At 47.7% G+C, this 26,404-nt stretch overlaps 3 protein-coding genes across 4 annotated transcripts in view; 1 reads left to right on the plus strand and 2 right to left on the minus strand.

The window, feature by feature from the left end:
• Positions 1 to 251: 251 nt before the first annotated feature.
• Positions 252 to 428, minus strand: LOC116622530 (40S ribosomal protein S29-like). Its single transcript, XM_032388988.1, has one exon. It carries the CDS (start codon positions 420 to 422, stop codon positions 252 to 254), a length of 171 nt encoding a protein of 56 aa, XP_032244879.1. The 5' UTR covers positions 423 to 428.
• Positions 429 to 15,643: 15,215 nt separating this feature from the next.
• R3HCC1 (R3H domain and coiled-coil containing 1) lies at positions 15,644 to 24,388 on the plus strand. The gene is made up of 8 exons (XM_032389018.1): positions 15,644 to 15,769; positions 16,189 to 16,316; positions 16,691 to 16,828; positions 17,689 to 18,301; positions 19,315 to 19,487; positions 21,099 to 21,169; positions 22,548 to 22,643; positions 23,535 to 24,388. The coding sequence occupies exons 1-8, from the start codon at positions 15,644 to 15,646 to the stop codon at positions 23,660 to 23,662; spliced, it is 1,473 nt and encodes a 490-aa protein (XP_032244909.1). The 3' UTR covers positions 23,663 to 24,388.
• Positions 24,389 to 24,562: 174 nt separating this feature from the next.
• LOXL2 (lysyl oxidase like 2) overlaps positions 24,563 to 26,404 on the minus strand; it is an 87,718-nt gene continuing 85,876 nt past the window's right edge. For both annotated transcript variants that reach the window (XM_032389114.1, XM_032389115.1), the window contains exon 14: positions 24,563 to 25,729. In XM_032389114.1, the coding sequence (XP_032245005.1) occupies positions 25,650 to 25,729 (80 nt within the window). In that variant the 3' untranslated portion in view covers positions 24,563 to 25,649. The remainder of the gene's footprint in view (positions 25,730 to 26,404) is intronic.

Raw genomic sequence — 26,404 nt, forward strand, 5'->3', positions numbered from 1 at the left:
GGGGAACTAGGAGAGGGAGAAGCAGGTTTCCCGTTGAGCAGGGAGCCCGATGTGGGGCTCGATCCCAGGACCCTGGGATCATGAACTGAGCCAAAGGCAGATGCTTAACCAACTGAGCCACCCAGGCGCCCCTAATTTTTTTTTAATGGGAATATTTTTATTTTATGTACAATGGGTTGGCATTAAGGTAGGTGTCTTGGATATCTGCAGTTAAGGCATATATCTTGGATGACCCACTCAAGGAAGTTCACTTAATCCAACGTAATGAAGCCTCTATCTTTTTCGTACTGATGGAAACATTGGCGGCTCATATTGAGGCCATATTTCTGGATCAGACCGTGCTGGTTTGAGCAGACACGGCAAAAACAAGAACCCCGGCCAAATTTCCCCGGATGGCTCTGGTAGAGCTGCTGGTGACCCATCTTGCTCTGTCGATTGCAATGAGGCAAAAGAAATGGGTTAATTTAAACAAGACATACATTTGGACATTATGAAATATTCCTAAATAACTCACGTCTCAGAGAATAAATTATATTAGAAAGGAGAAAATGGGTAGCCACATCGGCCTCCCTCACTCACCCTGAACCTGCCAGAAATGCTCCCCCATCAGAAATGCTCCCCCATTTGTTCCCGCTATTTTCTCTATATATTAAGATTCATGTAATGGGACTAAAGAGATACTTAGGAGACAATTTATATTTGTACATGCTAGTATTGAAAAACGAAGAGAAAAATACTGAAAATCAATGAGCCATTAAAAATCTTAGCAAACCTACTAGCAAAATATCTTTAAAAAAATTTCCTGCATTACCAACTTTGCTTTATCCTCATTTTTCAAGGGTGATTTAATATCAGAAAATCTAACATCATTGACCACCAAGCCACCAAATATAGTCATGTACGTTGTCACAGAGCTACCAGAGGTCAAAGTGTCCATTAAGACTAGGAGCCAAACCAGAAGTTAACAGGCAGACCTTTATTTACTTAGTATAAGCAAGAGGCTAAACAGGAAAGAATGCTGGCTTCCCAAAGTTCTGTTTTCCCTCCATGAAACAGCATTGAGCAAAGGTTAGCTTCAACTTGGAGGGACACAACAGAGATAGGAGGTGGGTGTCAGAAGAGGCCAGTTTCCAGATGTATGTGGGAATCAGACACCGCCCCCCCCCCCCCCCCCCCCCCCGCAGATTCCCAAGGGCTTGGGGTCAGGTGGGAAGGAAAGGGAGGGATAAAGGTTGACAGGCCTTGAACAAGAAGGTGCTCCACTTACTGAGATGGTGAAACCAGGGGAGGAATAAACTTGAAGCTTGATCCCAGGCAGAGCCCTGAGGCATTCTAACTTCTGGAGATGAGGAGAAGTGGAGCCCAGTAGAATACCGGAAGAGTGGCTAGTGGAAGGAGGAAGCCGGAAACCTGTAGTATCTTGGAACCCGAAAGAGAAGAACCAGCAAGTTCTATTGATTTACCCTTTCATGTCTCTCTTATTTGAGACAGAGAGAGAGAGAGAGAGAGGAGAGAAGCCGACTGCCCGCTGAGCAGGGATCCCCATGCAGGGCTCCATGCGGGGCTCCATTCCAGGACCCTGGGATCATGACCTGAGCCAAAGGCAGAGGCTTAACGACTGAGCCCCTGAGGTGCCCCTACCCTTTTCACATCTCTTAAAACTCCTTGTTTCTACTCTCAACTTGACCTCCACCCTGATTCCACCAGCAGAGGGAGCCCTCTGTTCCAGGTGTGGGCCCAAGAGGATGCATTTTCTACAGGTATTATCAAAACAATAAAACCCAGTCTGCTTTTTCTTACCACCATGTGCTGGCAATTCTAGTGGGTAATAAATACTTTCCTGAAAAAATAATTTATTGGTCTAAGTTCGAAATAATGACTGTGCTTATGTAAGCTTCAAATGGAACATATTTAGTACTGTCTTCAGTAAACCCTATACTTGGAAGATAATTCAGGGAATTCACAGTGATGCAGTGGGCTGCCACACATTTGTTTTGAAAGTAAGTTCTTGGGGTGTCTGGGTGGCTCAGTCAGCTGAGCGCCTGACTCTTCATTTCCACTCAGGTCATGATCTCAGGGTCATGAGATGGACCTTTACGCTGAGTGGGGAGTCTCCTTGGGATTCTCTCTCTCTCCCTCTCCCTCAGCCCCTGCTTCCTGCACACCCCCCCACCCCGACCCCATGGGCACATGCGCACAAGCACTCTCTCTAGAATAAATAATTAAATCTTTTCAAAAAAAAAAAAGAAAGTTCGTTCTTAATAGTTTGGAATCTTTAAAGCTTATTTTAGGTGCAGTTCATGTCTTCAATCATTACGATAATATATATTCCTGTGTTTAAACAGTAGATTCAAAGTGGACCAGGATAGCATAGCAATTGTAAATACAAAAGAAATAGCATGAGTTACAGTAGTTACTTCATTTTAATTATGACCACTTGGAGTTTCACTTGTGTTTAAAATTTAAAACACTGAAAGAATACAAAATGTTTGGTATATTTTTGTTCGGTAAGTGCAAATGTTAGTTCATGCATGATATATTTTACCGAATTTGAATATCCATAAATTGGAATTTATCCTTTTTTAATATGAATTGTTGCTAAGCTAACAAACAAATCAAGACAATAATTATTGATAACTATGTGATTGTTACAAAAATAGTTTTGTTGCCTAGATGAGGAAGATATTTAAAAATGATCCACTCCCCAGGTATCCAATATGCTGGTTATGAAACCAAAATGCTTAATATTTCATCTTTGAATATACATATATACAGACAAAGTTTACTACCTCCCGGGGTGCTTTCTATCCTTGCAGTTTGAGAACTGGGTAAGGAAAAAAATAATCCGTTTTTTCTGGCCAGTGCAGAGGGACAGTGAGGAACATGTCATGAAATATGGCAGTCTTCATAGTAAATCAGCTGATGGCTGCATCTGTTTTTTCACAGAAATGGCTCACATGTGGAGTTTTATTTTACTGAGTTTCTTTGAATATTTTCTTTTCTCAAAGTTGTAAAAAGGAGTGACTTCCTAATTAGTCTTCCTTGAGCCCATAAAGGGGTATTAGGGATTGAATGCAGAGTTGGGCTCCGGGCCTCCCAGCCCAGGTTGAGCCCAAACAGGTCACATCTACATATGAGAGTCCAGATGTTAAAATTCATGTGTTGAAGGCCTAACCGTCAGGACCTCAGAATGTGACTGTATTTGGATACAGGGCCCTTAAAGTGGTGATTAAATGAAAATGAGGCTCTTGAGGGGAGGCCTTAATCCAAAGTGGCTGCTCTCCTTCTAAGATGAGTTGTGGACATACAGAGAGACACCAGGGGCCCACGTGCACAGAGGACAACCACGTGAAGAAGCCAGAGGCCAGCCACCTGCAAGCCAAAGAGAGAGGTCTCAGAGGAAACCAACCCTGCTAGCACCTTGATCTTGGACTTCCAGCTCCTGAAATTTTGTGGGGGAAAAAAACAATGTGTTAAAGCCACACAGTCTGAAGTATTTTGTACAAGCAGCCCTAGCAAACTAACACAACAGGTGGCATTTGTTTGAACTGAGGGTTCCACAGCTAGAAAGTGTTGGGAAATTACTAGAATAGGGGACAGAGCACAGACTCTGAGACCATTATTCTGGGCTTGAATCCCAGTTTGGCTTTCTAGTAGCAGAGCAATGGGGTGGGCCATTTACTGAATGCTGGAGGCCCAATTTTATGTCTGTAAAGTGGGGGTGATAACCACTACTCTGGATTTCAATGGGGATGGCATGCGGTAATGTATGGGAAGTGCCAGGCCCACCGTGGGAACCCAGTAAATGAGGATGCTGAGCCAAAGCCTTCCCCACTGCCTTAGCTCATGTAAGTTAGATCCTGCCCAAGCTGGCCACATTGGAGAGGGCTGGAAGTCTGTGGATTTTGCAATTAAGGGAGGGTCGTTTTAAAAATGTGTGCCCAGGGGGCGCCTGGGTGGCTCAGTCGGTTAAGCGTCTGCCTTCAGCTCAGGTCATGAGCCCAGGGTCCTGGGATCCAGCCCCGCATTGGGCTCCCTGCTCAGCGGGGAGCCTGCTTCTCCCTCTCACTCTGCCTGTCGCTCCCCCTGCTTGTGCTCTCTCTCTCTCTCTCAAATAAATAAAATCTTAAAAAAAAAGTTTGCTCAGTTACGATTTAAAAATTTTGCTAAATTTGCATGTAGTATTACTTTGAATGGTTGGGAAGATAGAAAAATAAGTGTCTTTTCTCTGCTTATAAAAATAGCATATGTTTATACATATATTATGGAAATACACATATTCTATAGATATATTTTATAAAATTTGCGTGAAAGGTGCAGGAGTCTAGAGAAGAAAACAACTCATAATAAAACCACCCAGGGACAACCACTGCCCACATTGTAGTATGTTTTCTTTCCATATTTTTTTTTCTGTTGTCTTTTTTTAAATCAAGGACATCAATTTTGTGCCATGTTCTTTCACTGAACTTTTAAGCATGGGCACGTCCTATGCCATTACAAAGCCCAAAGCCTTAACATTCATTGTTTCCTCCTGTCCTCTAAGTCCCACCGGCAGCAATAGGGTCTGCTGTGAGTGGCACTTGAACTGGGGAAAACTGGTCTGGGTTTGGGTGGCTGTGCAAACCCCAGCAGTCGGTCCTGGTACGGAGTCCCCGGCAGGAGCTTGGAGGCTGAGATGAGGACGGGCCTGCTCCCCGAAGCCCACCAGTGAGACCACCCCCCAACTCTTATTCCCCATCTGGGTTCCTGTTACTCTGGCCCTTTAAGAAGGGAGCTAGAACTCTAGCAGGCCTGACAAGTGGTCTCCTAGGAACCGAAGGACAACAAACAGCTTCAGAGATTGGGGCTGGGGTGGGGACCCTGCACAACAGGGGATGGTACACATGGAGGCCAATCAGGTAGAGCAGGGTCTAGGGTTGGTTTTCTGGGTCCTTTATTCCTCTGGCCCCTTCACCTCCACACTTTCCTTTCTAGGTCTACCCTTTCTCTCCAGCTTCCCCACCCCTGCCTTTCTCTGCCCTTCTGTTAGCATTCCCACTTCCTCTGCTCCAGATGGTCTTCATTTCTGGAGACAGTTCCTGCTTATTAAGAGTTTCTTAGTTGATCTTGAAATTTTCTGTGAGAAAAAAATATTCTACAAACAGTGATACTTTGATCTCATCAAATTTCCAACCTTTCCAGTTTTCTTTCTTTCTTTCTGTTGCCGAATTGCTTTTGCTAGGACCTCTAGAAAAAATGATAAAAAAGGCATTGGTGAAGGGCACCTGGCTGGCTCAGTCTCTAGAGCATGGGACTCTTGAATTCAGGGTTGTGAGTTCAAGCCCCATGCTGGGTGTAGAGATTACTTAAATAATAGATAAAATCTTAACAATAACAACAAAAGACATTGGTGAATATCCCTGGCTTGCTCTGAAATTAATGTGGTATCCCTAGTGTTTCCCCATTAAGTTCCATGTGGTGTTTTGACTATTTCATTGAGATCCTTAAATGAATTTGCATGGAGTTGTCCTAGGTGTGAGTTTGGTAAAGAATATAGAATGATATTTTGCTCTTTGAATCAATTTTAATGTTCATAATGTAATGGAATCTAGCCCATTTATGGTTTTGCCACAAAGGCTTTATTTAATATTACTTCCATCACCTCTTTTTTGTCCATTTTTTAAGCTCCCCCCCCCGTATTATATTTTTGACCATATTTTGCTATAAGGTCAGTTTTCTTTATTAACTAACGTCCTCAGTCTCTGCCAGTTACTTGGAAAAAATATTACTTATTGACTGCCACAGTTATACGCCCTTCCCCCTTCCTCCACACTGTAGAATGCATTTTGGGGCTCCTGTCTTAATCTCTTGTGATAAAATTTTTTTTTACACTTTGTAGCTCTTCTTTCAAGAATTATAATATTTATATGCCATTTTCTTGCTGTGATTATTTCACTTAACTAAATGTTTAGGCAAATTAAATGTTCATCATGAAGCGTTTTCTCTCATGACATTCCAGTTTGTAAGTCATTTATTTTTATTCATCCTTTGGTTGTCTGCATTATGTCTTTTAGTGGCTTCCCAGGAAGGATAATGAATGTCAAAGCAAAGCTTAGAAACATTCAGCGAGTTGTATAACTAACTCACAAGTACACCAAGGACAGGCATTAGATTCTTATCAGTGAACAAAGACAAAAAAAAGAAAAGAAATGAAAAGAAAACAAAAAAAGGACTTTCCCCAGGAAAAGGGAAGAAGAAAGGGGGGGAAAGGTGCTAGTCTACAAAGAGTGAATTTTGTTTTTCTAATTAAGGTGATTTAGCTGGCAGCTATCAAAGAGATTGGTTGGGCAATATATTCTGGAATAGATTGACTAGGTCATTAGAGAAAATAATTTCAGTTATTTGTGGATTTTCCAAAAGTCTTGAGACTTAAGCTATGTAGGACACGGACATGGTGTCTATAAACAGTGTCTGCCAATGTCCTGGCATCCCCACCATAGAGAGGCCAGGATCACATGTCCCCCAGCAGAATTTCTATGAGAGAGAGACTTACAAAGTCATTGCAACTTTGGAAACATCTTCCAGTTGCCATCACAGTTTATAGTTTTTTCTGGTCTTAACATTTTCCCTTTTTTTTTTTTAAGATTTTATTTATTTATTTGACAGAGAGAGACACAGCAAGAGGGGGAACACAAGCAGGGGGAGTGGGAGAGAGAGAAGCAGGCTCCCCACTGAGCAGGGAGCCCAATGCAGGGCTCGATCCCAGGACCCTGGGATCATGACCTGAGCTGAAGGCAGACGCTTAACGACTGAGTCACCCAGGTGCCCCTTAACATTTTCCCTTTAAACATCCACAGATCTTGTTCCATTTTCTTCTGGCATATGAGTTACTAGGGAAATCTGCAGCCACTTGATTTGTTCCCTTTGTATTCTGCCTAAATCTTATATTTGTCTTTTTTTTAATGCCCAGAGAAAAGAATTTTGCCATGATCTGTATCAGCCATTTGTCTCTCTATCTATCATCTATCTATCTATCTATCTATCATCTATCATCTGTCTATTTATTTCTGGAACATAGCAAGGCACTTTATAGCTTCATGTTTTCCTTTGTTTTAACAAAATATGGTAGCATTTTAATTTTTTTTCTGTTCCAATAGTTTTGTTTTCTTCCTCAGGTATACTAATTATCCATATGTTGGATCTACAAGGCAGGCCTCTGTATTCATATTTTCCCTAACTGCTTTAATCTCTTTTGCTTTTTCTTTGAATTTCATGTAGTTTCAGGTAGTTTTTCATGAGAGTAGCTTTTTATTCACAAAATATTTCTTATAGTTAGTTAGCTTTTAAGTTATATTAGTTTATGAAAGTAACACATTTAAATATCTAGGTTTCATTGTTTTAAATTTCAATTTATAAATATTGTAATTTTATTTGTATATTTGATATATTTTACAGAAAATGAGAACAACTTTGGTAAACTTGAAATGACTGAACAAATTTATTTCTCTTAAACATTTGGTCCTGGTTTTACTCATATTTATGAAGTTCTTAAACATTTAATTTACATTTATAAATTTAATATACTTGACCTTCCATTTTCTGTGGAAAAAAAAATATCCTGTAAACAATGATACTTTGATCTCATCAAATTTCCAACCTTTCCAGTTTTCTTTCTTTCTTTTGTTGAATTGCTTTTGCTAGGACCTCTAGAAAAAATTAATTCCAAATTTTTACTGAGCAAGTGGTAGAGTTACATGCAGTTGTAGAGATCCCGTATACCCTTTACCCAGTTTCCCCAATATCACAACCAGGAAGTTGACCTTTGTACAATCCACCAATCTTATTCACATTTTCTCAGTTTTGCTTATACTCATTTGTGTTTGTGAGCATGTGTATTTGATTCTACATAACTTTATTACATGTGAAGTTTCCTGTATCCACCACCACAGTCAAGATATAGAACACAAGGATTCTTCCTGTAGCTTTTTTAGTTATACCCACTTCCTCTCCCCTCCATCAATCTCCCCCCATGCCTCCTGTTTCTAACCCCTTCAACCACTAATCTATTCTTCATTTAAAAACGTTGTCTTTCCAAAAAGGTTATATAAATGGAATACACTAAGTGACCTTTTAGGATTGGGTTTTTTCACTAAATTGTTAAATGTATGTGTGTAAAGTTGTTTATTATATTTCCTTATTATACTTTTGGTGTCTGTAGGGTCTATAGTGGTATTTCCTGTTTCGTTCCTGATATTGGTAATTTGTGTCTTCTCTCTTTTTTTCATGTCATTTTATTGATCTTTTCAAAGAGCCCAGCTCTTTGGGTTATTGATTTTCCCTATTGTTTTCCTGTTTTCAATTTCATTGATTTCTATTCATTTTATATTTTTTTCCTTTCTACTTTTTTTTTTTTTTTAAGTAATCTCTACACCCAGAGTGGAGCTCAACTTTACAACAGGATAGAGTCCCATGTTCCACTGACTGAGCCAGCCAGGTGCCCCACCTCTCTACTTTCTTTGGATTTATTTTGCTCTTCTTTATCTTTTGACTTGAGAGTGTTCCTTTTTTCTTAATATATGCATGTAGTGCTATAAATTTCCTTCTCAGCACTGCTTACCTGTGTTCCACAAATTTTGATATGTTCTATTCATTTTCATTCCATTCAATGTATTTTTTCATTTCCCCCAGGATTTCCTTTTTGATCCATGGATTATTTAGAAGTGTGTTTTTTAGTTTCCAAATGGTTGGAGATTTTCCTGCTATCTCTCTGTTACTTATTTCTAGTTTGATTTCATTGTGGTCAGAAAACAGGTAAAATGATTTAAATTCTTTTAAACTTGTTGAGGTTTGTTTTATGGTCTAGGAAATTGTCTTGGACTATGTTCCATGGGTACTTAAAATGAAGATGTATTCTGCTGTTGGGTAGACTATTCTATACATGTTGATTATATCCTGTTTTATTTATTTTATTTTATTTCATTCATTTTTTAAGTAGGCTCTATACCCAATGTGGGGCTTGAACTCACAACCCTGAGATCAAGAGTCACGTGCTCTATCAACTGAGCCAGCCAGGTGCCACACATGTCGATTAGATCCTGTTGATTAATGGTATTGTTGAATTATTCTATATTTTTGCTGATTTTCTGTCTAGTTATTCGACAATTGTTGAAAGAGAGATGTCAGAATCTCTGACTATAATTGTGGGCTTTGTCATTTCTCCTTTCAGTTCTATGAGTTTTTGCTTTACATATTTTGTAGTTCTTTTGTTTTGCACTTACACATTTAGGATTCCTATGTCTTCTTGGTAAATCGACCCTTTTGTCATTTTATGATGTCCCTCTCTGTCTCAAGTAATTTCTTTGCTCTGAGGTCTACCTTATCCAAAATTAATATAGCCACACTGGCTTTCCCTTGATTACTGTTTGCATGATAGATCTTTTTCCACCCTTTTACTTTCAACCTGCCTATATTTTTTCTATTTGAAGTAAGCTTCTTGCAGATAGCATATAGTTGATTCATGGTTTTAAATTGACTTTGACAATCTGTCTTTTAATTGATGTATTTAGAACACTTATATTTAGTGTAATTAGTGATATTTTAGGGTCTAAGTCTGCTATTTTACTATGCTTTCTGTGTGTGTGTGTGTGTGTTTAGAGAGGGAGAGGGGCAGAGGGAAATGGAGAAGAAGAATCTTAAGCAGGCCCCATGCCCAGTGTGGAGCCCAATGTGGGACTCAATCTCACAACCCTGAGATTATGACCTGAGCCAAAATCAAGAATTGGATGCTTAACCGACTGAGCCACCCAGGCGTACTGCTTTGTTTTTCATTTCTGTTTTCTTTTTCCTGCCTTTCTGTGGGTTCCTTGAACATTTTTTAGAATTCCATTTTGATTTACCTGTAGTATTTTTTAAATGTCCCTTTATATAGCTTTTTTATGGTTGCTTTAGGTATCGCATAACTTATCACAGTCTTCTGGTGTTCTCAGTTTACCAATTAGAGTAAAGTACAGAAACCTTACCTCCGTTTATGTCCTTTTAAACTCCTCCACTTATAATAGTCTTAAATATTTCCTCTACATATATTTAGAACCACTAGATAGTTATAATTTTTGTTTTAGCCATCAAGCACAATTTAGAAGATTCAAGAAGAGAAAGCAAGTCTGCTGTATTACTTATATTTTTGCTTACTGTGTTCTTTTCTCCATTCTAATGTTCTAAGATTCTTTCTTTTATTGTTTCTTTTCTTACAGAACTCTTTTAGTTATTCTTTTAGGCTAGGTCTCCTGGCAACAAATTCTCTTACTCTTCCTTTATCTGAGATTGTCTTGATTTCTTCTTCAATTTTGATTGCTATGTTTTCTTGGTAAATTGACCCTTTGCAAATTTCCAAGTGGATTTTTTTTCCAAATTTCAGAAGTTTCAGCAACTGTTTTGACCACTTTTTCCACCTTACCCTCTTTCTCCTCCCTGGGACTCTGATAAAATGAATGTAAAATCGTTTTTTTAAAGTGTCACAGATCCCTTAGTCTCTGTTCATTTATGTTTTCAGTCTTTTTACTCTCTGTTGTTCAGACTGGGTAATTTTTATTGTTTTATCTTCTAGTTCATAGGTTCTTTCCTTTTCCTCTTCCATTCTGCTACTGAGTTTTTATTTTTATTATTGTATTTTTCAATTCTAAAATTTCCTTTTGGTGCTTCTTTACATGTTCTATGCCTTAGCTGAGACTTTTCTTTTTTCATTTAGTTCAAGTGCGTTCACAATTGCTTGGTGAAGCATTTTTTTCTCTTTTTTTAAAAGATTTTATTTATTTGAGAGAGAGAGGAAGAGAGCACAAGTGGGGAGTGAGGAGGGGCAGAGAGAGAAAGAGAGAGAATCAGACTCCCTGCTGAGCAGGGAGCCTGATGCGGGACTCGATCCCAGGACCCTGGAATCATGACTTAAGCCGAAGGCAGATGCTTAACTGACTGAGCCACCCAGGTGCCTCTGTTGAAGCATTTCTATCTTGGCTACTTTATTTTATTTTATTTTATTTTTTTTAAGATTTTATTTATTTATTTGACAGAGAGAGACACAGTGAGAGAGGGAACACAAGCAGGGGGAGTGGGAGAGGGAGAAGCAGGCTTCCCATGGAGCGGGGAGCCCACGCGGGGCTCGATCCCAGGACCCTGGGATCACGACCTGAACCAAAGGCAGATGCTTAACGACAGAGCCACCCAGGCGCCCCTATCTTGGCTACTTTAAAATCTTTGTCAGATAATGTAACATTTCTGGCATCTCAGTATTTGTATTGATTGCCTTTTTTTCATGGAGTCTGAGGTCTTCCTAGTATTTGGTATCACAAGTTATTTCTGATTGAATTCTGGACATCTTGGGTGTTATGTTATGTTATGAGATTCTGGATCTTAATTATATCTCTGTTTCAGCTGTCTCTTTCTGACACCATTCTGGCAGGGCATGGGGGGCATTGCCTTTTTACTGCCAGGCAGGGTCTAACATCCAGGTTCCCCACTCATCTGTCATTGACACCTGAGGTGGGGGCTTCTCATTACTGCTGGGTGGGGGTGGGCATTCTGGCTTCCCAGCAGGCCTCCAGGGATAATTTCCTGGCTGGGAGAGGTAGAAGCGCCTTGCTGCTTTCCACATGGGTTCCACTGACACCATGGGGATGAAGTGGTCTCTTGATTTCTGGGTGGTATGAAAGTCTTACTGTCCCCTAGGCCTCCTAGGACAGCATTCCAGTGGGGAGGGTGAGGAGGAGGGTGCTCTTTTACTGCTGGGGTGGGGGCGGAAGTTCGGTTCTCTAGTGGTCTCTACTGACTGTAGGCAGGGGCCAGGGCTCATTACTGCCCGGAGAGCTTGAAAGTCCCAATTCCCTACTGGGCCTTCTCTGACACTGTCTTGGTGGGAAGGTTGTGGGTCTTTGTTACAAGCTGATGAAGGTGACAGTCTAGGCTCCTGTTATGTTTTGCTGGTTTGAGTGAGGACAACGTTTGGCTGGGGTAGAGCAGTTATTGTCTGAAAGTTTTCTTTCTTGCTATAGCCTGCCCCTTTGGCTGAGAGAAAAAAGGCTTTTGTTAGGTTTTGTTTTGTTTTAATTTGTCTGTGTCTTTTGATGTTTCTGGATTGCTGGCTTCAACGTCCAAGTCTGGGAATTTGAAGCATAAAGAAAACCTAGGAAATTTACCATTTTGTTTTTCCTTGAATCCTGAGGTCCCTAGCTGCTCTGCCTTCTTCTCTCCACCTTTCAGTCTCCTTATGTTTGTTTTGTATATAATGTCCAGGGTTTTTAGTTATATTTAGTGGGAGGAATAGGGAAAAATATTGTTTTCTCTATATTCCATAAGTCCTCGCTTTTTTATGCATATCAAATGGATGACCTTGTGGGCTATAAAGCAAAACACTTCTCTATGTTGTACGTAAACGACTCCTGTTGATCTTAAAATATTGTAAATCTAGCTCTCTTTAATATTATAATACTGTTTACCAACTTAGTCAAATACTCTTAACTGATGTGATGTGGGCCGCGAGCAAATGGTCAAGAGAGAATTCTTGAGACATTTTTGGTGCAAAAAGGTGTTTTTATTAAAGCACCAGAACAGTACCCGTGGGCAGGAAGAGCTATACCGGGATTGTGAAGAGCTATTGATTATATACTTTTTTTTTAAGATTTTATTTATTTATTTATTTATTTGACACAGAGAGATAGAGAGAGAGCACAAGCAGGGGGAGCAGCAGAAGGAGAGGGAGAAGCAGGCCCTCCACTGAGCAGGGAGCCCAATGGGGGGCTTGATCCCAGGGCACTGGGATCATGACTGAGCCACCCAGGTGCCCTGATTATATACTTTTAAGTTAAGGGTGAGGGGTAAAGACAAAAGAAGTTTCCAAAAGGATTTTCACATGCTAAGGAAGACTTACAGGATCCTGGAGGCCTAGGCTACTGTTAAGCCTCTAGCAAAGCATTAACATTAAGACAGTTGTGAGTTCCTGGAGGAATGTCTCACTCTGCCTGTCTCAAGTATTTGTCAACGGGCTGCAAGTTGTAAGGAAATTCATTTTATCCACATTTCTTTTTTCTCCACATCGTTACATCTACCCATTTAAAATTGTAAGTCTGAGATCCATTTCACTTTTTTGAAATTGGAACCACCACCTAATGTGTTAGGTTCTCCAATATGCCAAACTATGCAAACATTACAAGGACTTTTGATAACAGTCATAAACTGGATATTCTTAAACCTCACCTTAAACACAAAGAGAACACTGTGGCAGCAGGGAACTCTAGGTCCATCCCTTCAGATGGGACTGTTTGGGACCCCGTGTCCCCTGCATTCAATTCTTTCATAATCTTTCAATCGTACCTCCTGTTTTGAGTAAAATTCTATAGCACATACTAGCATGCTGCTCCAACAGATTGGATTCATCGCATTTGTTTCATTCCTGGTTTCTGCATCTGGCTCCTGGCCACCAAGACAATTCTAATGACATTCTAAAGATGGAGAATCTTAATCCTGCGGTGTTTGGGAGCATGGGTGTGGCAGGTTAGAGCTAGATTTGAGTGAGTTCCAACTCTGCACTTAGTAGTTGGGTGTCCTTGGCTAAACCTGAGTTTCCTCTTGTACAATAGGCTAACAATCTCCATCTGAAAGGGCTGCTGTGAGGATTTAATGAGTGCGGTTTATATGGCAAGCTTTCTGTAAATAGTCATCTTTTTTTCCACCAGCATTTACTCAGCGACACTGCTTTGTTGCCTCTAGTTTTTGCTGCTTCTGTGATGAACATGATTGCCTCTTTTACATCTTTCCATGGCTCTGACAGTTCTCTTTCATCTCAATCTGTTGTTGGTTTATCCGCTGTGACACGGAAATCAGGCTTTCTTTGATTTCCTTGGGAATGTGAAGCAGTTATTAACTGAAATTTTATTCTCTTTTCTCAAGAGAATCTTCCAATATCTTCTTACCATCTATGCTCTGCTCTGCTCTTTTTCCTGCTCTGTGCTTTTCCTTTTCCTTTTTTTTTCCTGTAGAAATTCTGTCTATCCGTTGTGTTGCTTTTTGTTCTGTTTACTCACCTCTGAGTAATAGGGCCCATTTTATCCTCACCTGATATTGTCCCAAAATAGTGTGGGTAGAAGCACTTTGACTCCCTTCTGCATTTATGCAAGCGTCCCTTCATAAGGTCCACCCATGGTGGAGGCCTGCATGCTGACGCCTTTTTTTTCTGTTTAGCCTCTGAGCCACCTGAAGAGGGTGTGGTAGAAGCAGCTCAGGGGCAGCCTTCCTCTAGGAGCTTTGTTTTTACCTTCTCTGAATGTGTTGAACATCTGTAACACGAATCAGCTCTAAAGAGGTGGGGGCATGGCTTGTTTCCTGGGTTTTTTGATCTGTCCTTCTGTTTTGGGGAGAGATAGCCACTTTGCTGAGAAAATTGGGCCTTTGTTTTCTGAGTCCCCAGGCATATTTCTCCCAGGTCAGATCTGGTCCCTAGCTGTGGCCAAGTGGGCTTGCCTCCCAGCCTCACACCTCCCAGTGGAGGAAGCCTGGTCAGAGAAACAGTGCCATCGTGTGGCCACTCTGCATTCTCTCCAGGCAGGCTCCCACTTCAAGCCTGTGTGGAGTGTGGGTGGGGCTGGTGGGGTCAGAAACCAAAAGGGTGTCTCTCTTGTTCTTCCTGCCACCCTCCCATCCTCTGCCCCCCTCAGGGACTACAAGCCCCTCCAGGCTGGGGGCAGAGGACCTGTCAGGCCTTCAGAAGCTCCTCACAACCATGCCCAGAAAAGAGACTCATGACTTGGCTCCCTGGAGTTCTCCCTGCACCGGGTTTTGCCTTTATTCTAGGCCCTTTTTATTGTTGGAACTATCTGGAAAGATAGTTTTTGTAAATGTAAATGTAAAACATCTTCTTAAGAAATACTCTGGGAAAAACTGTGAGAAAGCAAAATGCATCTTAATTTCTCTCCATTTTTCTGTTCCCAGGCCTCTCCTCCCAGCCCACCTTTTGAGCTACACTGTCCCCATAACCTTGTCCGTATCCTACTGCAGGGCACATTCAGACTGTCCCATCTCTATATTAAAACCTGGGTCCTAAGTGTTCTTAGCTCAGGGCCTTGCTTTGCTCTGAGTTTCTGGACTCAGGATGATCAGGGGCTTACATTTCAGCCCCTTTCAGGACACAGGAGGATTTCAACTCTGGTCTTCTAGATTATAATAGCCAGGAGGAGCTGTCTGATGGCGAGAATTTCAAGCCCCAATTAAGGTGGGTGCTGGAGTTACTTGTGGATGTAGTAGGGTAGTATAATTTGATGGCCTGCAAGTCACCATGCTAGTGGCTACCTCGTCCAGTTACCCACAAGGCTAGTACACCTTGTCAGTGACCCCTTGGTGTCAAGCTGGACTTCTTTGACGATTCCATCAATGAGGGCAAAAGAAGGGCAGTGATGGGCAAGAGGTGGTGAAATATTTGGTGCCCCAAAACTTCCTTCCTCCTTATTCCTCTGTTAGGTCCCTCGGGAGGGGAGCATTGAACCGGAAAATCTGGTACCCCACGACCTAGCACGTAGGAGCCACTCAAAAGTGTTTGCTGAACTTAATCCTAGGAGACAGCGTGCTCTCATGAGCAAAAAAAAAACCAAACAAACCCAGAACACGCCCCTGTGCCATTTCGGCGATGCCTCCCCCGGGCCGCGCGGTGGCGCTGTGGCTCCGTAGAGGCCGGGTGGTGGTGGGGCGCTCCGGGGCGCGCGGGCTTCCGGGGACCCTCAGAGCGGCGGCGACGACGCGTGGGGCCGCGGCGGTGAGTGCGGCGTGCGGGCCTGGCGGCGGGTCGCCGCCCCGGGCACACCCCGCGCCCCCTGGGCCTCTCGCTCGGGGCCTGGGGAGGGCAGGCCGTGCCCGCCGAGCAGGCCCCCGAGGCGCCGCGCGGGTTCCCCGGGCGTGAGCGGCGGGCCCGCCCCGGGGAGGGCGAGGCAGCGTGGGGTTGGCCGTGCAGGGGTGCGCGCTCCCGCAGGGCCAGGAGGCGCCTCCCTGGCCCCGCTCCCGACTTGCCCGGGGACTCTGGGCACGTCCCTTCCCCTCCTCGGGGCCTGGCTCCTCGTTTGTCAGAGGAGAGACCTTGGTCGCGGTGCCTCTAAGACCTTTTCGGCACCGCCACTCGGGGTTGTGGGTGGGCCCGGGGTCTGTGCTCTGATCGCGCCGGGTCCGACTGCCCCGCAGGCTCTCTCACCTGTCACCCTGGCCCTTCTCTGCTTGGACGGCGTCTTCCTCTCCTCCGCCGAGAATGACTTTGTGCACCGCATCCAGGAGGAGCTGGACCGCTTTCTGCTGCAGAAGCAGCTGTCAAAGTAAGCTGGAGTGCGGGGGGCTGGGGGGCAGCTGCCTGTGCGGGAAGGGCGGGCTCACGCGGAGCCCCCTGTGCCCCCTTCCCAAGTAGCTGGTTCCTACCTGCCTCTGATCTTGGCCTTTGGGTTTAATAACCTCCTAGTCACAGCCTCTCTCAGCCACATCTTCCCTGTGTAATTCTGAGCATCACCCAGAGATCGAAGGGTGTCAGCACAGGAGTGGAATGGTACCAGTAACTCCCTGTGATAACCTCTGTGCTCACGTCCTTTGCAGTCGGGGAGGGAGCCTAGTGCCAAGCCTCCTGTAAACTGGGCATGGACCTGGTGGGGGTCAGGCCCTAGGTCCCTGCTCAGCACTCATTCCCATCCCTTCCCAGGGTACTTCTTTTCCCCCCGCTCTCCAGTCGCCTCCGATACCTGATCCACAGGACAGCAGAGAATTTCGATCTTCTGAGCAGCTTCTCTGTTGGGGAGGGCTGGAAGAGAAGGACAGTCATCTGTCACTTGGATATCAGGTGTGTATCTTAGTGCCATGGGGGTCCTCAGTAGCTCCTTGTGGGTTGGTGGGTAAGCTGGTCAGGAACCAGGACAGGCTGCTGCCTCTGTCCCCACCTCAGCTGCTTAAAGTCAGTGCCGCCTTCTGTTTTAGCAGTGGAGTAGCTGTGCGTCGTTTGGGGGATTCATTCAGCAAATTTATACTATACACTTGGGCCGAAAGAGAGAAGAATAGAGCCGTTTAAGCAGTGAGAGTGCTTGCTCTGAGAGGCCATGGAATGTGAGAAGCACACTTGAGTCTCACGCATCTCTTACCGTGTGCATCTCACAGGATCTTACCATAGCGGCTATGATCCTAGTGCTTCAAGTTATGTATTTTTCTTTTTTCTTTTTTTTTTATTAGAGAGAGGAGGGGCAGTGAGAGAGGGAGAGAGAGAATCCTAAGCAGGCTCTATGCTCAGCACAGAGCCAGATGTGGGGCTTGATCCCACAACCCTGAGATCGTGACCCCGAGTTCATGACCTGAGCAGAAATCGAGAGTTGGACGCTTAACCAACTGAGCCACCTAGACACCCCCAAAGTTGTGTATTTTTCTAATAACCAGGTTCCTAAATGCAAATACTTACTTTTATCTAGTGTGTACCCGAAGATTCAGCTATCTCTAATGTAGTTGATAACACCAGAGGGAGAGCTGGTGTTTCTTCTTCAAAGTTGGCATTCAGCTTCCTCTGCAGTGCCTTCCTGTGGTCTTTCCAGGGGTCATTTTGGCTTTGGTTTTGGCCTAATGCTGACTCGAGAGCCTCAGGCCTGAATGGCAGGTAGCTCCAGTAAACCATTGTCCTTAACACTGCTCTGATCACACCTCCTGTTCCTGCTCCAGGTTACCCAGTTCAGATGGACTCTCTGGCCCCTGCCGCCCTCCTGCCTCCCAGCTTAGCAAGTACCGAGGTCCCCGGCCCACCTCAAACCAAGGAGCACCTGCTGGTCCTCGAGGAGCACGGGCCGGCCGGTGGCATCGCGGACGCAAACCGGATCAGGCTTTGTATGTGCCCCGAGTACTGCGCAGGCAAGAAGAAGGGGTACCATCCTCTACCCCAGCGCCCCAGGGAGACCCTCCAGCTGGTGGGCTCCTGGAAGAGCCTGGAAATGTTGGTGCTGGGGACCTCAGCTCTGATCAGGACCTCCCTGTGTTGATGACTCAGGCACCTGAGGACCCAGAGGGCCCAGACCAACACTGTGACAATGAGCAGCTACTGGACCCACCTGGCGTTGAGTCCCCACGGCCTGAGAGCCACTCAAGGATGGGAGATGGGTTGGAGATGGCCACAAGGCTGGGGTGCAGCCTGCGGCTGGACTTGGAAGAGGGGAATGGGAATGAGGTGGAGAAGAGCCCGGAGGCAGAGGCGGAAGAGGCAGAGGCGGAAGAGGCAGAGGCGGAAGAGGAGGGGCCTGGCTCCGGCTCTGGGGACGATTACAGTGAGCTGCTGCAGGAGGTGATGAGGCTCTTAAGCCCAGAAAAGGGAGGGCGGAAGTGAGGTGGGTGTGGTCGCGGGCCGGTGGAGACCAAGGGTCCTGGCCAGGAGGGGCAGGGTGTGCGCTGGCTGAGCAGGGCTGGGTGTTGGCTGATAGGGGTCCCTTAGGAGACGTAGGGGTGGAGCACTGAGACTTTCCTCAAGGAGTTGGGACTGACCTAGTGGAGGGGACGAGGCTCTGGATATGGGGTCAGGGGTGTGGATTTGGGTCCCTGTGCAATCATGTAGGAGCTTGTTGACAAGCTTCTCTATGGGCAAGTCCTTTTGTTTTTCTAAATCTCCCATTTCCTCGTCTGAGAGGCAGGTAACAATACTTTGCTTCACAAGGTAACAGGTAGGATATACGAGGAAATGCTTCGTAAGGGACTACAAGCCTGGGTCATGAGAATGGTTCTTCTGCCTGAGGCCTTGTGTTACAAATCTCCTTTCCTTGGAACGGTGTGTCTGTCCCCGAGACTGGCTGTGGTGTTCGGTTGGGAGGGTGGGCGTCTGTTATTACTATGTTATATGTGAAGGCTAAAGACCAGGTAGACTTGCTTAATGTCACATTGATGATAAGGGGAGGAAAGATCCTGGACTTGCCCAGTTCTGTCTCTTACTTGCTGACCATGTATCTTTGGGCAGAATTACTTAGCCCTTTGATATATAGTACTCCTGTCTGTAAAGGGGGTGTATAGAGTATAGTTTTCAGGATTCTGTGGAACATAATGCATGTAAATGCCAGTTCCCCAATGGGGACTCCATAAAAGTAAGTTACCGTCCCTAAAAGTCCCACCTCTCCACCTTCTAGCCCATTCTGCCCTCCTCCTGCCATTCCCGGACTCCCGCCAGGGGTGGCTCCTGTGGGAAGCGGGAAGCCACTTGGGGTGCTCTGCTCCCTGCCGGGGAGTCCTGCTTCTCTCTGCAGGACTCTGTGTGTGGTTTTGAGAGCAGGTGTCCGAGCTCCCCTTGCTAAAGGGTGTGGTCTCTCCCAGATAACAGACAACCTGACTGAGAAGGAGATTCAGGTAGAGAAGATCCATGTGGACACGTCCTCCTTCGTGGAGGGGCTGCCTGGAGAGAAGGATTTCGCCCACGTGGTGGAGATCTACGACTTTGAGCCGACACTCAAGACTGAGGATCTGCTGGCCGCATTTCCCGAGTTCCAGTGAGTGCTCTCGAGGCTTCAGGGAGGCAGGGGAGGTGGGCGCTAGGACATCCCTTTGTTGTTGGGCACCCTTGCCTGCTGCTCCCCCAGTGTCTACTGTCTGGAAGGACGGGCAGAAAGTGGATGTGGTTGCTCTGCGCTCCATACTCCTGCTGGCCATGACTCCACGGTGGGCCCTGGATCTGGTCCTGCGGGCACGCGGCAGCAGACCTCCATCCTGCCCCCTGCACACCCACACGCCTGCCAGGAGCCGGGCCCCTCATCGGGATGCCTCCCCTTGCTCCACGTCCCGGCCACCCAGTCCGTCAGTCTACAGACTGAGGGCCATTCCCGTGCAAGAACTGTTTCTGGGGTGAGCTGGGCCTAAATGCTCTGGGGCAGAGTCAGGGTGGAGATGGGCACCAAGGGGGTATGTTGCAAGCAGAGACTTCTGTTTCCCCAAATTTCTTGATCTAACTCCAATCTTTTCTCCTTTTTTTCCTTCCTCCCTCTCCCTTCCTTCTTCCCTCCCTCCCTCCCTCCCTGCCTGCCTTCTTTCCTTCTTCCCTCCCTCCCTTTCTTTTTTTAATGCTCATTTTCCTTTCTCCAGTCTCCTTTCTCTTTTCTGTGTAGTCTTTTATTTATTTATTTTTTAAAGATTCTGTTTTTAAGTAATCTCTACACCCAACATGGGGCTCGAACCCACAACCCTGAGATCCAGAGTCACATGCCTCACTGACAGCCAGCCAGGCGTTCCTCCAGCTTAGTTTCTTAAAAATCCCTTTCTTGGGGCGCCTGGGTGGTACAGTTGGTTAGATGTCCGACTCTTTGTTTCGGCTCAGGTCATGATCTCAGGGTGTTGAGATCAAGCCCTGCGTCAGGCTCCACGCTCAGCGCAGGGTCTGCTTGGGACTCTCTCTCCCTCTCCCTCTGCCCCTCCCCCTTGCTCTCTCAAATAAATAAAATGAAAATCTTTGAAAAAAATGAAAATAAAAAAATAAAGATCCCTTTCTTCATGGTCCCCTTTTCTGACTGCTTTCCAAACTGCCCTGCCTTGCCTCCCTGAGCCTGAGCCTGAGGAAGGCTGAAGGGGCAGCTTGGTGGGGCATGAGGGGCTCATCTGCTCTCGCTCCCTGAAGGTGCAGCCAAACTGGGGCCACCTGTGACTCGTTCAGCCAGCACGGGCGATGCCCACAGAGAAACAGGGGCCTCAGACTGCTTTCGGCCTCTCATCAGCCCCAGACTCAGTGTGGCTTTCTTGAGCAGTAGGAAGAAAGCTGATCAGGAGCAGTAACACTGACAGGCTTATTTTAGGTTCTGCCCCCTGTCCCCAGCAGGTAAACCCTTTTGTCTTCACCCTTGGCACTGTGGTCTTTGAGCTCTTTGAGTCCGGTCTTCCTCAGTTCTAGGAATTTGGGACCCACCAGTCAACAGGGGTGACATTTGTCTTTCTGAAGCTAACCGTGTGGCCTTTGAGAAAGTTTGCTGCAAAGGGTTGTCTCAGCAGGGGAGATAGGAACTTGTCTTGGGCTCATAGTGTTGGAGGATTGGAGGTGGGAGGGGACTCCTTTTGCAGAAGGGGTTTTCGCCCCTTGCTTTTGTACTCACTCTGTCTCCTCTTCCCTGGCACAGAGAGAAGGGGCTCAGGATTCAGTGGGTAGATGACACGCACGCGCTCGGTGTCTTTCCCTGCCTGGCCTCAGGTAATGCAGCTTCACGGTGGGCTTGGCTCTTTCTCTGACTGCCGCTGACAAGGGAAGGTCACCCATGTGCGGGGTGCGGGCTCACCTGAGCAGGTGGACTGGCAGCCCGCGGCCCAGCCCGCCCGGTCCGGAAGTTCAGAGGCGGCAGAGTGGGGCGCTCGGGCCAGGCAGCTCACACCTTCTCCTGTTCATGGTAGTGCCTTCAGGTCAGAGTTTTCTGAGTCCGGTGATGTTTACTGAGCACATGTCATGGGCTGAGCTCTGGGTGCTTCTGCATGTGAAACGAAATCATATGAATGTGCTCTTTTTACGGGTAAAAAACCTTTAAAATACTGGCGATTTCATATGGTTCAAACAGATGCATTTTACTCGGCTTTCATTGCAGCCTCAAGAAGTAGGTCAGACCTACTCTGAGACCGAGGTTTCCAGAATGTCAGCGGTCTGTCCCAGGTTACAGAGCGTCTTAGTGTCAAATCTGGGGATGTCAGCCAGCCCCCTGGCTGTGACCGCAGTGCTCCTTCCCCCTCTCGGCCACTCCCCAAGCCGCCCCTGCCCCACCGTGGCTCACTTTGGGTGTAGTTATCAAGACCCCCGACCCCCTTGGCTGGACTTTCCATAACCACGAGCTTCTGAACACCAGAGCTGGGAGAGGCCATAGCTGGTGCAGGCCGAGTTCTCAGGGAGCCTGTGGCATTGAGGGAGCAGGAGGCTGGGGCTTGGGGGCTGCTGCAGGCCCCCTGAAGGAGCTGACTGAGGGCAGGCAGGGAGGATGGCCACGGGGTGCCGTGGAAAGAATGAGCACTGGGTGCGGCATGGCCGTGGCTGCCTCCTGAGCTCTGCCACGCTGTGTGTGAGGAGTGGGTCCTGTTGGGCCTCAGCATCCTCGTGGACGAAGGGGCGGCTTGCACCTGCAGCTCCGACCTGCCGTGTCCGGCAGCACGTACCTAGCCCAAGTACCCCATGGCCCCAGCACAGCTCCGGGCAGTGAGGGCATAACCCCGGGAGGGTCTTGAGTGGGGAAGGGGGAGAGTTTAGTCGAAGCTCCTGGGCTTTGGAAGGTGGGAGCCTGCCTTCCCTGATGTCCACGGTTGCAGCCTCACTGGTGTGGCTCCTGACCGGCCCAGGGTAGAGCATGGAAGCTTCCCATCTGAGAGCACGGGTGCGGCGTGCAGGCCTGTGGGGCTCTGGGGGCATGAGGCGAACAGGTGGCGGTCGTCTCTTGCCCATTCGGAGTGGTGTCAGGGCAGCCCTGTCCCCGAGCTTCAGATGGGTACACAGAGCAGCTCCGTCAGTTTGGGGTGATACATGCGTTCCTTGGCCCTGACGGGGCCTCACCAGGGGGAACAGGGATGGCTCCAGATCTGTTTTCTTTCCATAGCTGCTGAAGCCCTGACCAAGGATTTTTCTGTGCTCAAGATCCGGCCCCTCACGCAGGGAACCAAGCAGTCAAAGCTGAAAGCCTTGCAGAGGCCAAGTAAGGAGGCCGGCTGTGTCCTGATGGGAAGGCTGTGTGAGCATATGAGTGGTTGGGCAGGGTGGGGCCTTCCCTCGGATTCATTGCTTGTTCTTCAGCTCCGCGCCTTAGGACCGCCAGGCTCCCGTGGCCAAAGGGGTGCTCCTCCCACACCCCGGGGGCCCAGGGATGCCTAGGGAAGAAGGGCCCCATTAGGGAGAGCTGTTCGCCAGCCGCTGTGCTCTGGGCTTGCCCTCCTGTGCTTACCTCTTCTGGGTGTTGCTCAGGGAAAAGCTCGGTCTTTCCTGTAGGGCCATAGAAACCATATTTTACGGTGGGGTAGAAAGAGCTTGGATTTTGGGGTCAGCCCTGGGTGTGATCCTGCTTCTGGCACCTATTTAAGTTGACCTTGAGCAAGTCACCTAACGTCTGTGAGCTGGTTCTTCTCTCTGTAGGATAAGCAGATTGTACCGGGTAGACTGGAGGGGTGAATAAAACAGCCTGGCACACAGAAGGTGCCAAATAAATGATCGCTCCTTTTTCCTCTTGCTCTTCCCGAAAGCGTGATTGGGGGTGTTAGAGGCCAGTTTTCTGTGCCTGCACAGTGGCTGGCGAGACTGGCTCAGAAGAGGCCTGCTGAGGCCATCCGATGCCCTTGTGGCCTTTGCCCCAGACTTGAGGACAGTAAATTTCCTGTCAGTCCAAGAGCTCCGGGTGTCCCATCTTGACTTGATTTCCCTCCCGGGTGGCCCAAACAGGGAAGAGGGAGAGGTGGCAGGATTAGGCGAGGCCTCCACGGGCATCTGGCCATGCTGTGGGCACAGCTGGGTCTTAGAGGTTGGCTCTCCGCTGGGAAGAGTGGTGGCCATAGCTTTGAATTCAAGTCCTCATCCCATGGGGCTTTCCTTTTAGAGCTCCTGCGTCTGGCGAAGGCGAGACCACAGACAAATACAGCGGTGGCCAGGAGGCTGGTGGCCCGGGCCCTGGGGCTCCAACCTAAGAAGAAAGAGCGGCCTGCAGTTGAGTCTCTACCTCCCTGAGGCCCTGAGAGGCCCAGCAAGCCTGGATTGGCGCCCGCAGGACTAGGCTGGTGCCTCCACACCACAAGCCTTTATGGACACCAGAATAGCCCTGTGCGGTTTGTTAGGGTGTCCCTATGGGGCGTGGTGGGCTTTCGCTTGGTTTAGTTGCAGGAGTTGAGAAAAAATAAAAACTTGAAAGTTGCTTCAAAATGAAATGGTCTGCCAGGGAACACTAGGGGGTGCTGTTTGTCTCCCATTTTAGACCTGGGGCTGCTGAAGAAATGGGTCCTCCAGGTCGGCCTGGAGGATCCCAGCAGGGCCTCAAAGGCATTTTTGCCCAGGGTTTACCCAGTTTTGGGGTGGGGGGAGCAGGTTGCACCTGTTGTGTGACCCCTGCCTGGTCTCCTGACACGTCAGGCGTCCTAACCTGATGTCACGTGCTGCAGGGCACCAACCCTTGGACCTGGTCCCAGTGTAACCTGCTGTGGGTCACAGAAGGCCTTTTGTGCACTTCGGTAACCATGAACAAAGCCAAGAGGCAACCCCCGAGATGGCTGCTGAATTTGACTCCCTCACAGGGACAAGGGCATCTTCGGGGACAAGGTCTCGGGCCACTCGTGTTTCTGGTTTGGGTGGAATCGGTGCCCAGGCGGCCCTACTTGGTGCTCTGGGGTCATGGTGGACCCTTCCGGTTTGCTGGGCCGCAGCATGCTCTTGATACAAGGGGAGCCCCCAGCCCGCCCTGGCCGCCCACCCTGCCCGCGCTGGGAAGAGCTCGCCCTGCTGGTGCTGGTGCGCACGCCCCGCGTCACCGCCCCCCTCAGAGTCCGGCCGGCTGCCGGCCTTGTGGGCGCCTCCCAGGACGGTTTAAATCTGGATGTCCCATCTTGTCCTCACACCGCTGCCGTGCCCCGACAGACTCACGAAGAACACGAGTTCAGGAAGGGTCAGGACTTGCGTTTTTGTGATCCTTAGACTGCTGCTGTCAGAAGGCAGGAGTCCGTCTTTGTGGTGGCTACTGTAGGCGCCCCGGGAACCCATCTCTGCAGCGCGCACCTGAGAGGGTGTGCAAGGCTCCCGCCTCGCCTACCATCCACGGGAGCTCTGCTGCTCAGGGCTGGGTGCAGGGGCCCAAATGAAACACAGATGCGTATCATAAACCTTTTATTCCAAGTTTCAAGTATGTGTAAGTGTCTGTGATGACACATGGCACTCGGTGGGTGTCCTCATCACCCAGGACCCTGGTTATAGCACCGTTAAATCAGTTACCCACAGAACTGGAACAACAGAAAGATGAGTCACTTACACGGGTGGGTTGGTTTTTCTTTTGAGCTATACTTTCAGAGGCCCAGATGCCCAATATTAAATGCCACTAAATTACTTCGTGTTTCAAAGTCTGTGAAAATATAATAATGATATCTTGTAAGAGGATTTAGGAGGGGGGAGGGAAAGCACCAACTCTGAGCTCACCTAATTAGAAAACACGTGGCAGCATTATTTGTATATGTGAATATAACAGAGTAGAGGCAGCCTGTTTCATTGGAAGAGAGGTCTAGATATTCAGGTTGTCTGGAAATGACCTGAGGGGAGGAAAAATGGAATTCAGCCTGACCGCCTTGGGTTGATAGCTCCCACCAACATGGCATTTTATCTGTCGTGAGTTGAGTGGGGTGGTGTCCTACTCAGGGTGGCCCGTGGTTTCGGCGGGACAGACTGCTGGTGACTGTGCTCCTGGGGTCCCAGACAAGATGGCTCTTGGTGCCCAGGACCCTGTTGTCAGGCCCCACCCTGGAGGTCTTCCCGGGTCGTCCCAGGCTCCAGAGGTCAGGCAGCAGCCCCCAGCAGATGACGGGCACACCGCGTCCCCCCGAGCCTTGGACATGGCCGCCGGGGGTCGGGACAGGGCAGGGGCTGGGCTGGATGAGGGGGGAGGGTGGCCATCCGTCAGACTGCCGTTGTCGGGGAAGATGCGCCGTGGCCTGAAGACAGGAGGTGACCTGGTGCTTTACCGTGCGGAGAGCTGGTTATTTATGAGTCCACTGAAGTGTTCAAACTTTTTTTCCGTCTCTTCACTGAAGGAACCACCTGAGGGGTGGGCATGGGGGAGACAGAGTTTGGCAAACCAGATGCTCAGCCTTCTCCCACACTGGAGCTGTCGGCTTCAGGGGCCCTGGAGCCACCACCGTCCACCAGGTGGCCTGCTGGGGCCACCTCTGTGTGACGCCCCGAGGGCGGCCACTAGGTGCTGGCCACCCCGAGGGCCACGCATGGGTCAGGTGCTCTGTCAGAGCTGAGCGAAGGCATGGCTAACCCTAGCAAGTTTAGTTTTTGCCATCAAGGGAGGGGGGCCATCGCTTTTCCTACAGGAGAGGAAGCCCTCCTTCCCCTTTTGTTCCCCAGTGTGCATAATGCAAGGAAAAGTTTCTTTATTGGCGACCAGGAGCCACAGTTGTTGACTAACTTCTAGTTCTCAACAGAGGGAAACAATACACAGAACCCACAAATTGCTGACGCCCACATGTTTGAGGTCACATGCGTAGCGAGGAGATGGCCTCAGCTCCAGCCCAGCGGGGTGCCGCCCTCCTCCTTGGCCAGAGCTGGCTGCGAAAACCCAGCCTCCGTCCAGGCCTTATGTGTCTACAGCTTCCTTCCTGTGTGTGCAAATGGGAGGCTGGCTCCAGTCCCCGCGCTCTACCCAGATTAGGAGGCTGTTCGGATTCCTTGACAAAGCAGGGCAATTCTTGCCTGTCTCCCGGAGGG

The sequence above is a fragment of the Phoca vitulina genome, unplaced genomic scaffold (assembly GCF_004348235.1).
Source record: "Phoca vitulina isolate PV1807 unplaced genomic scaffold, GSC_HSeal_1.0 scaffold53, whole genome shotgun sequence".
NCBI lineage: Eukaryota > Metazoa > Chordata > Mammalia > Carnivora > Phocidae > Phoca > Phoca vitulina.

What these genes read in the sequence shown, in the direction of transcription:
- LOC116622530 (XM_032388988.1), bottom strand. Translation starts at nt 422, where the DNA reads ATGGGTCACCAGCAGCTCTACCAGAGCCATCCGGGGAAATTTGGCCGG.
- R3HCC1 (XM_032389018.1), top strand. Translation starts at nt 15,644, where the DNA reads ATGCCTCCCCCGGGCCGCGCGGTGGCGCTGTGGCTCCGTAGAGGCCGG. An exon ending in ATCTGTCACTTGGATATCAG is followed by an intron (nt 16,829 to 17,688) that starts GTGTGTATCTTA and finishes TTCCTGCTCCAG; the next exon opens with GTTACCCAGTTCAGATGGAC. An exon ending in CTTTCCCTGCCTGGCCTCAG is followed by an intron (nt 21,170 to 22,547) that starts GTAATGCAGCTT and finishes TTCTTTCCATAG; the next exon opens with CTGCTGAAGCCCTGACCAAG.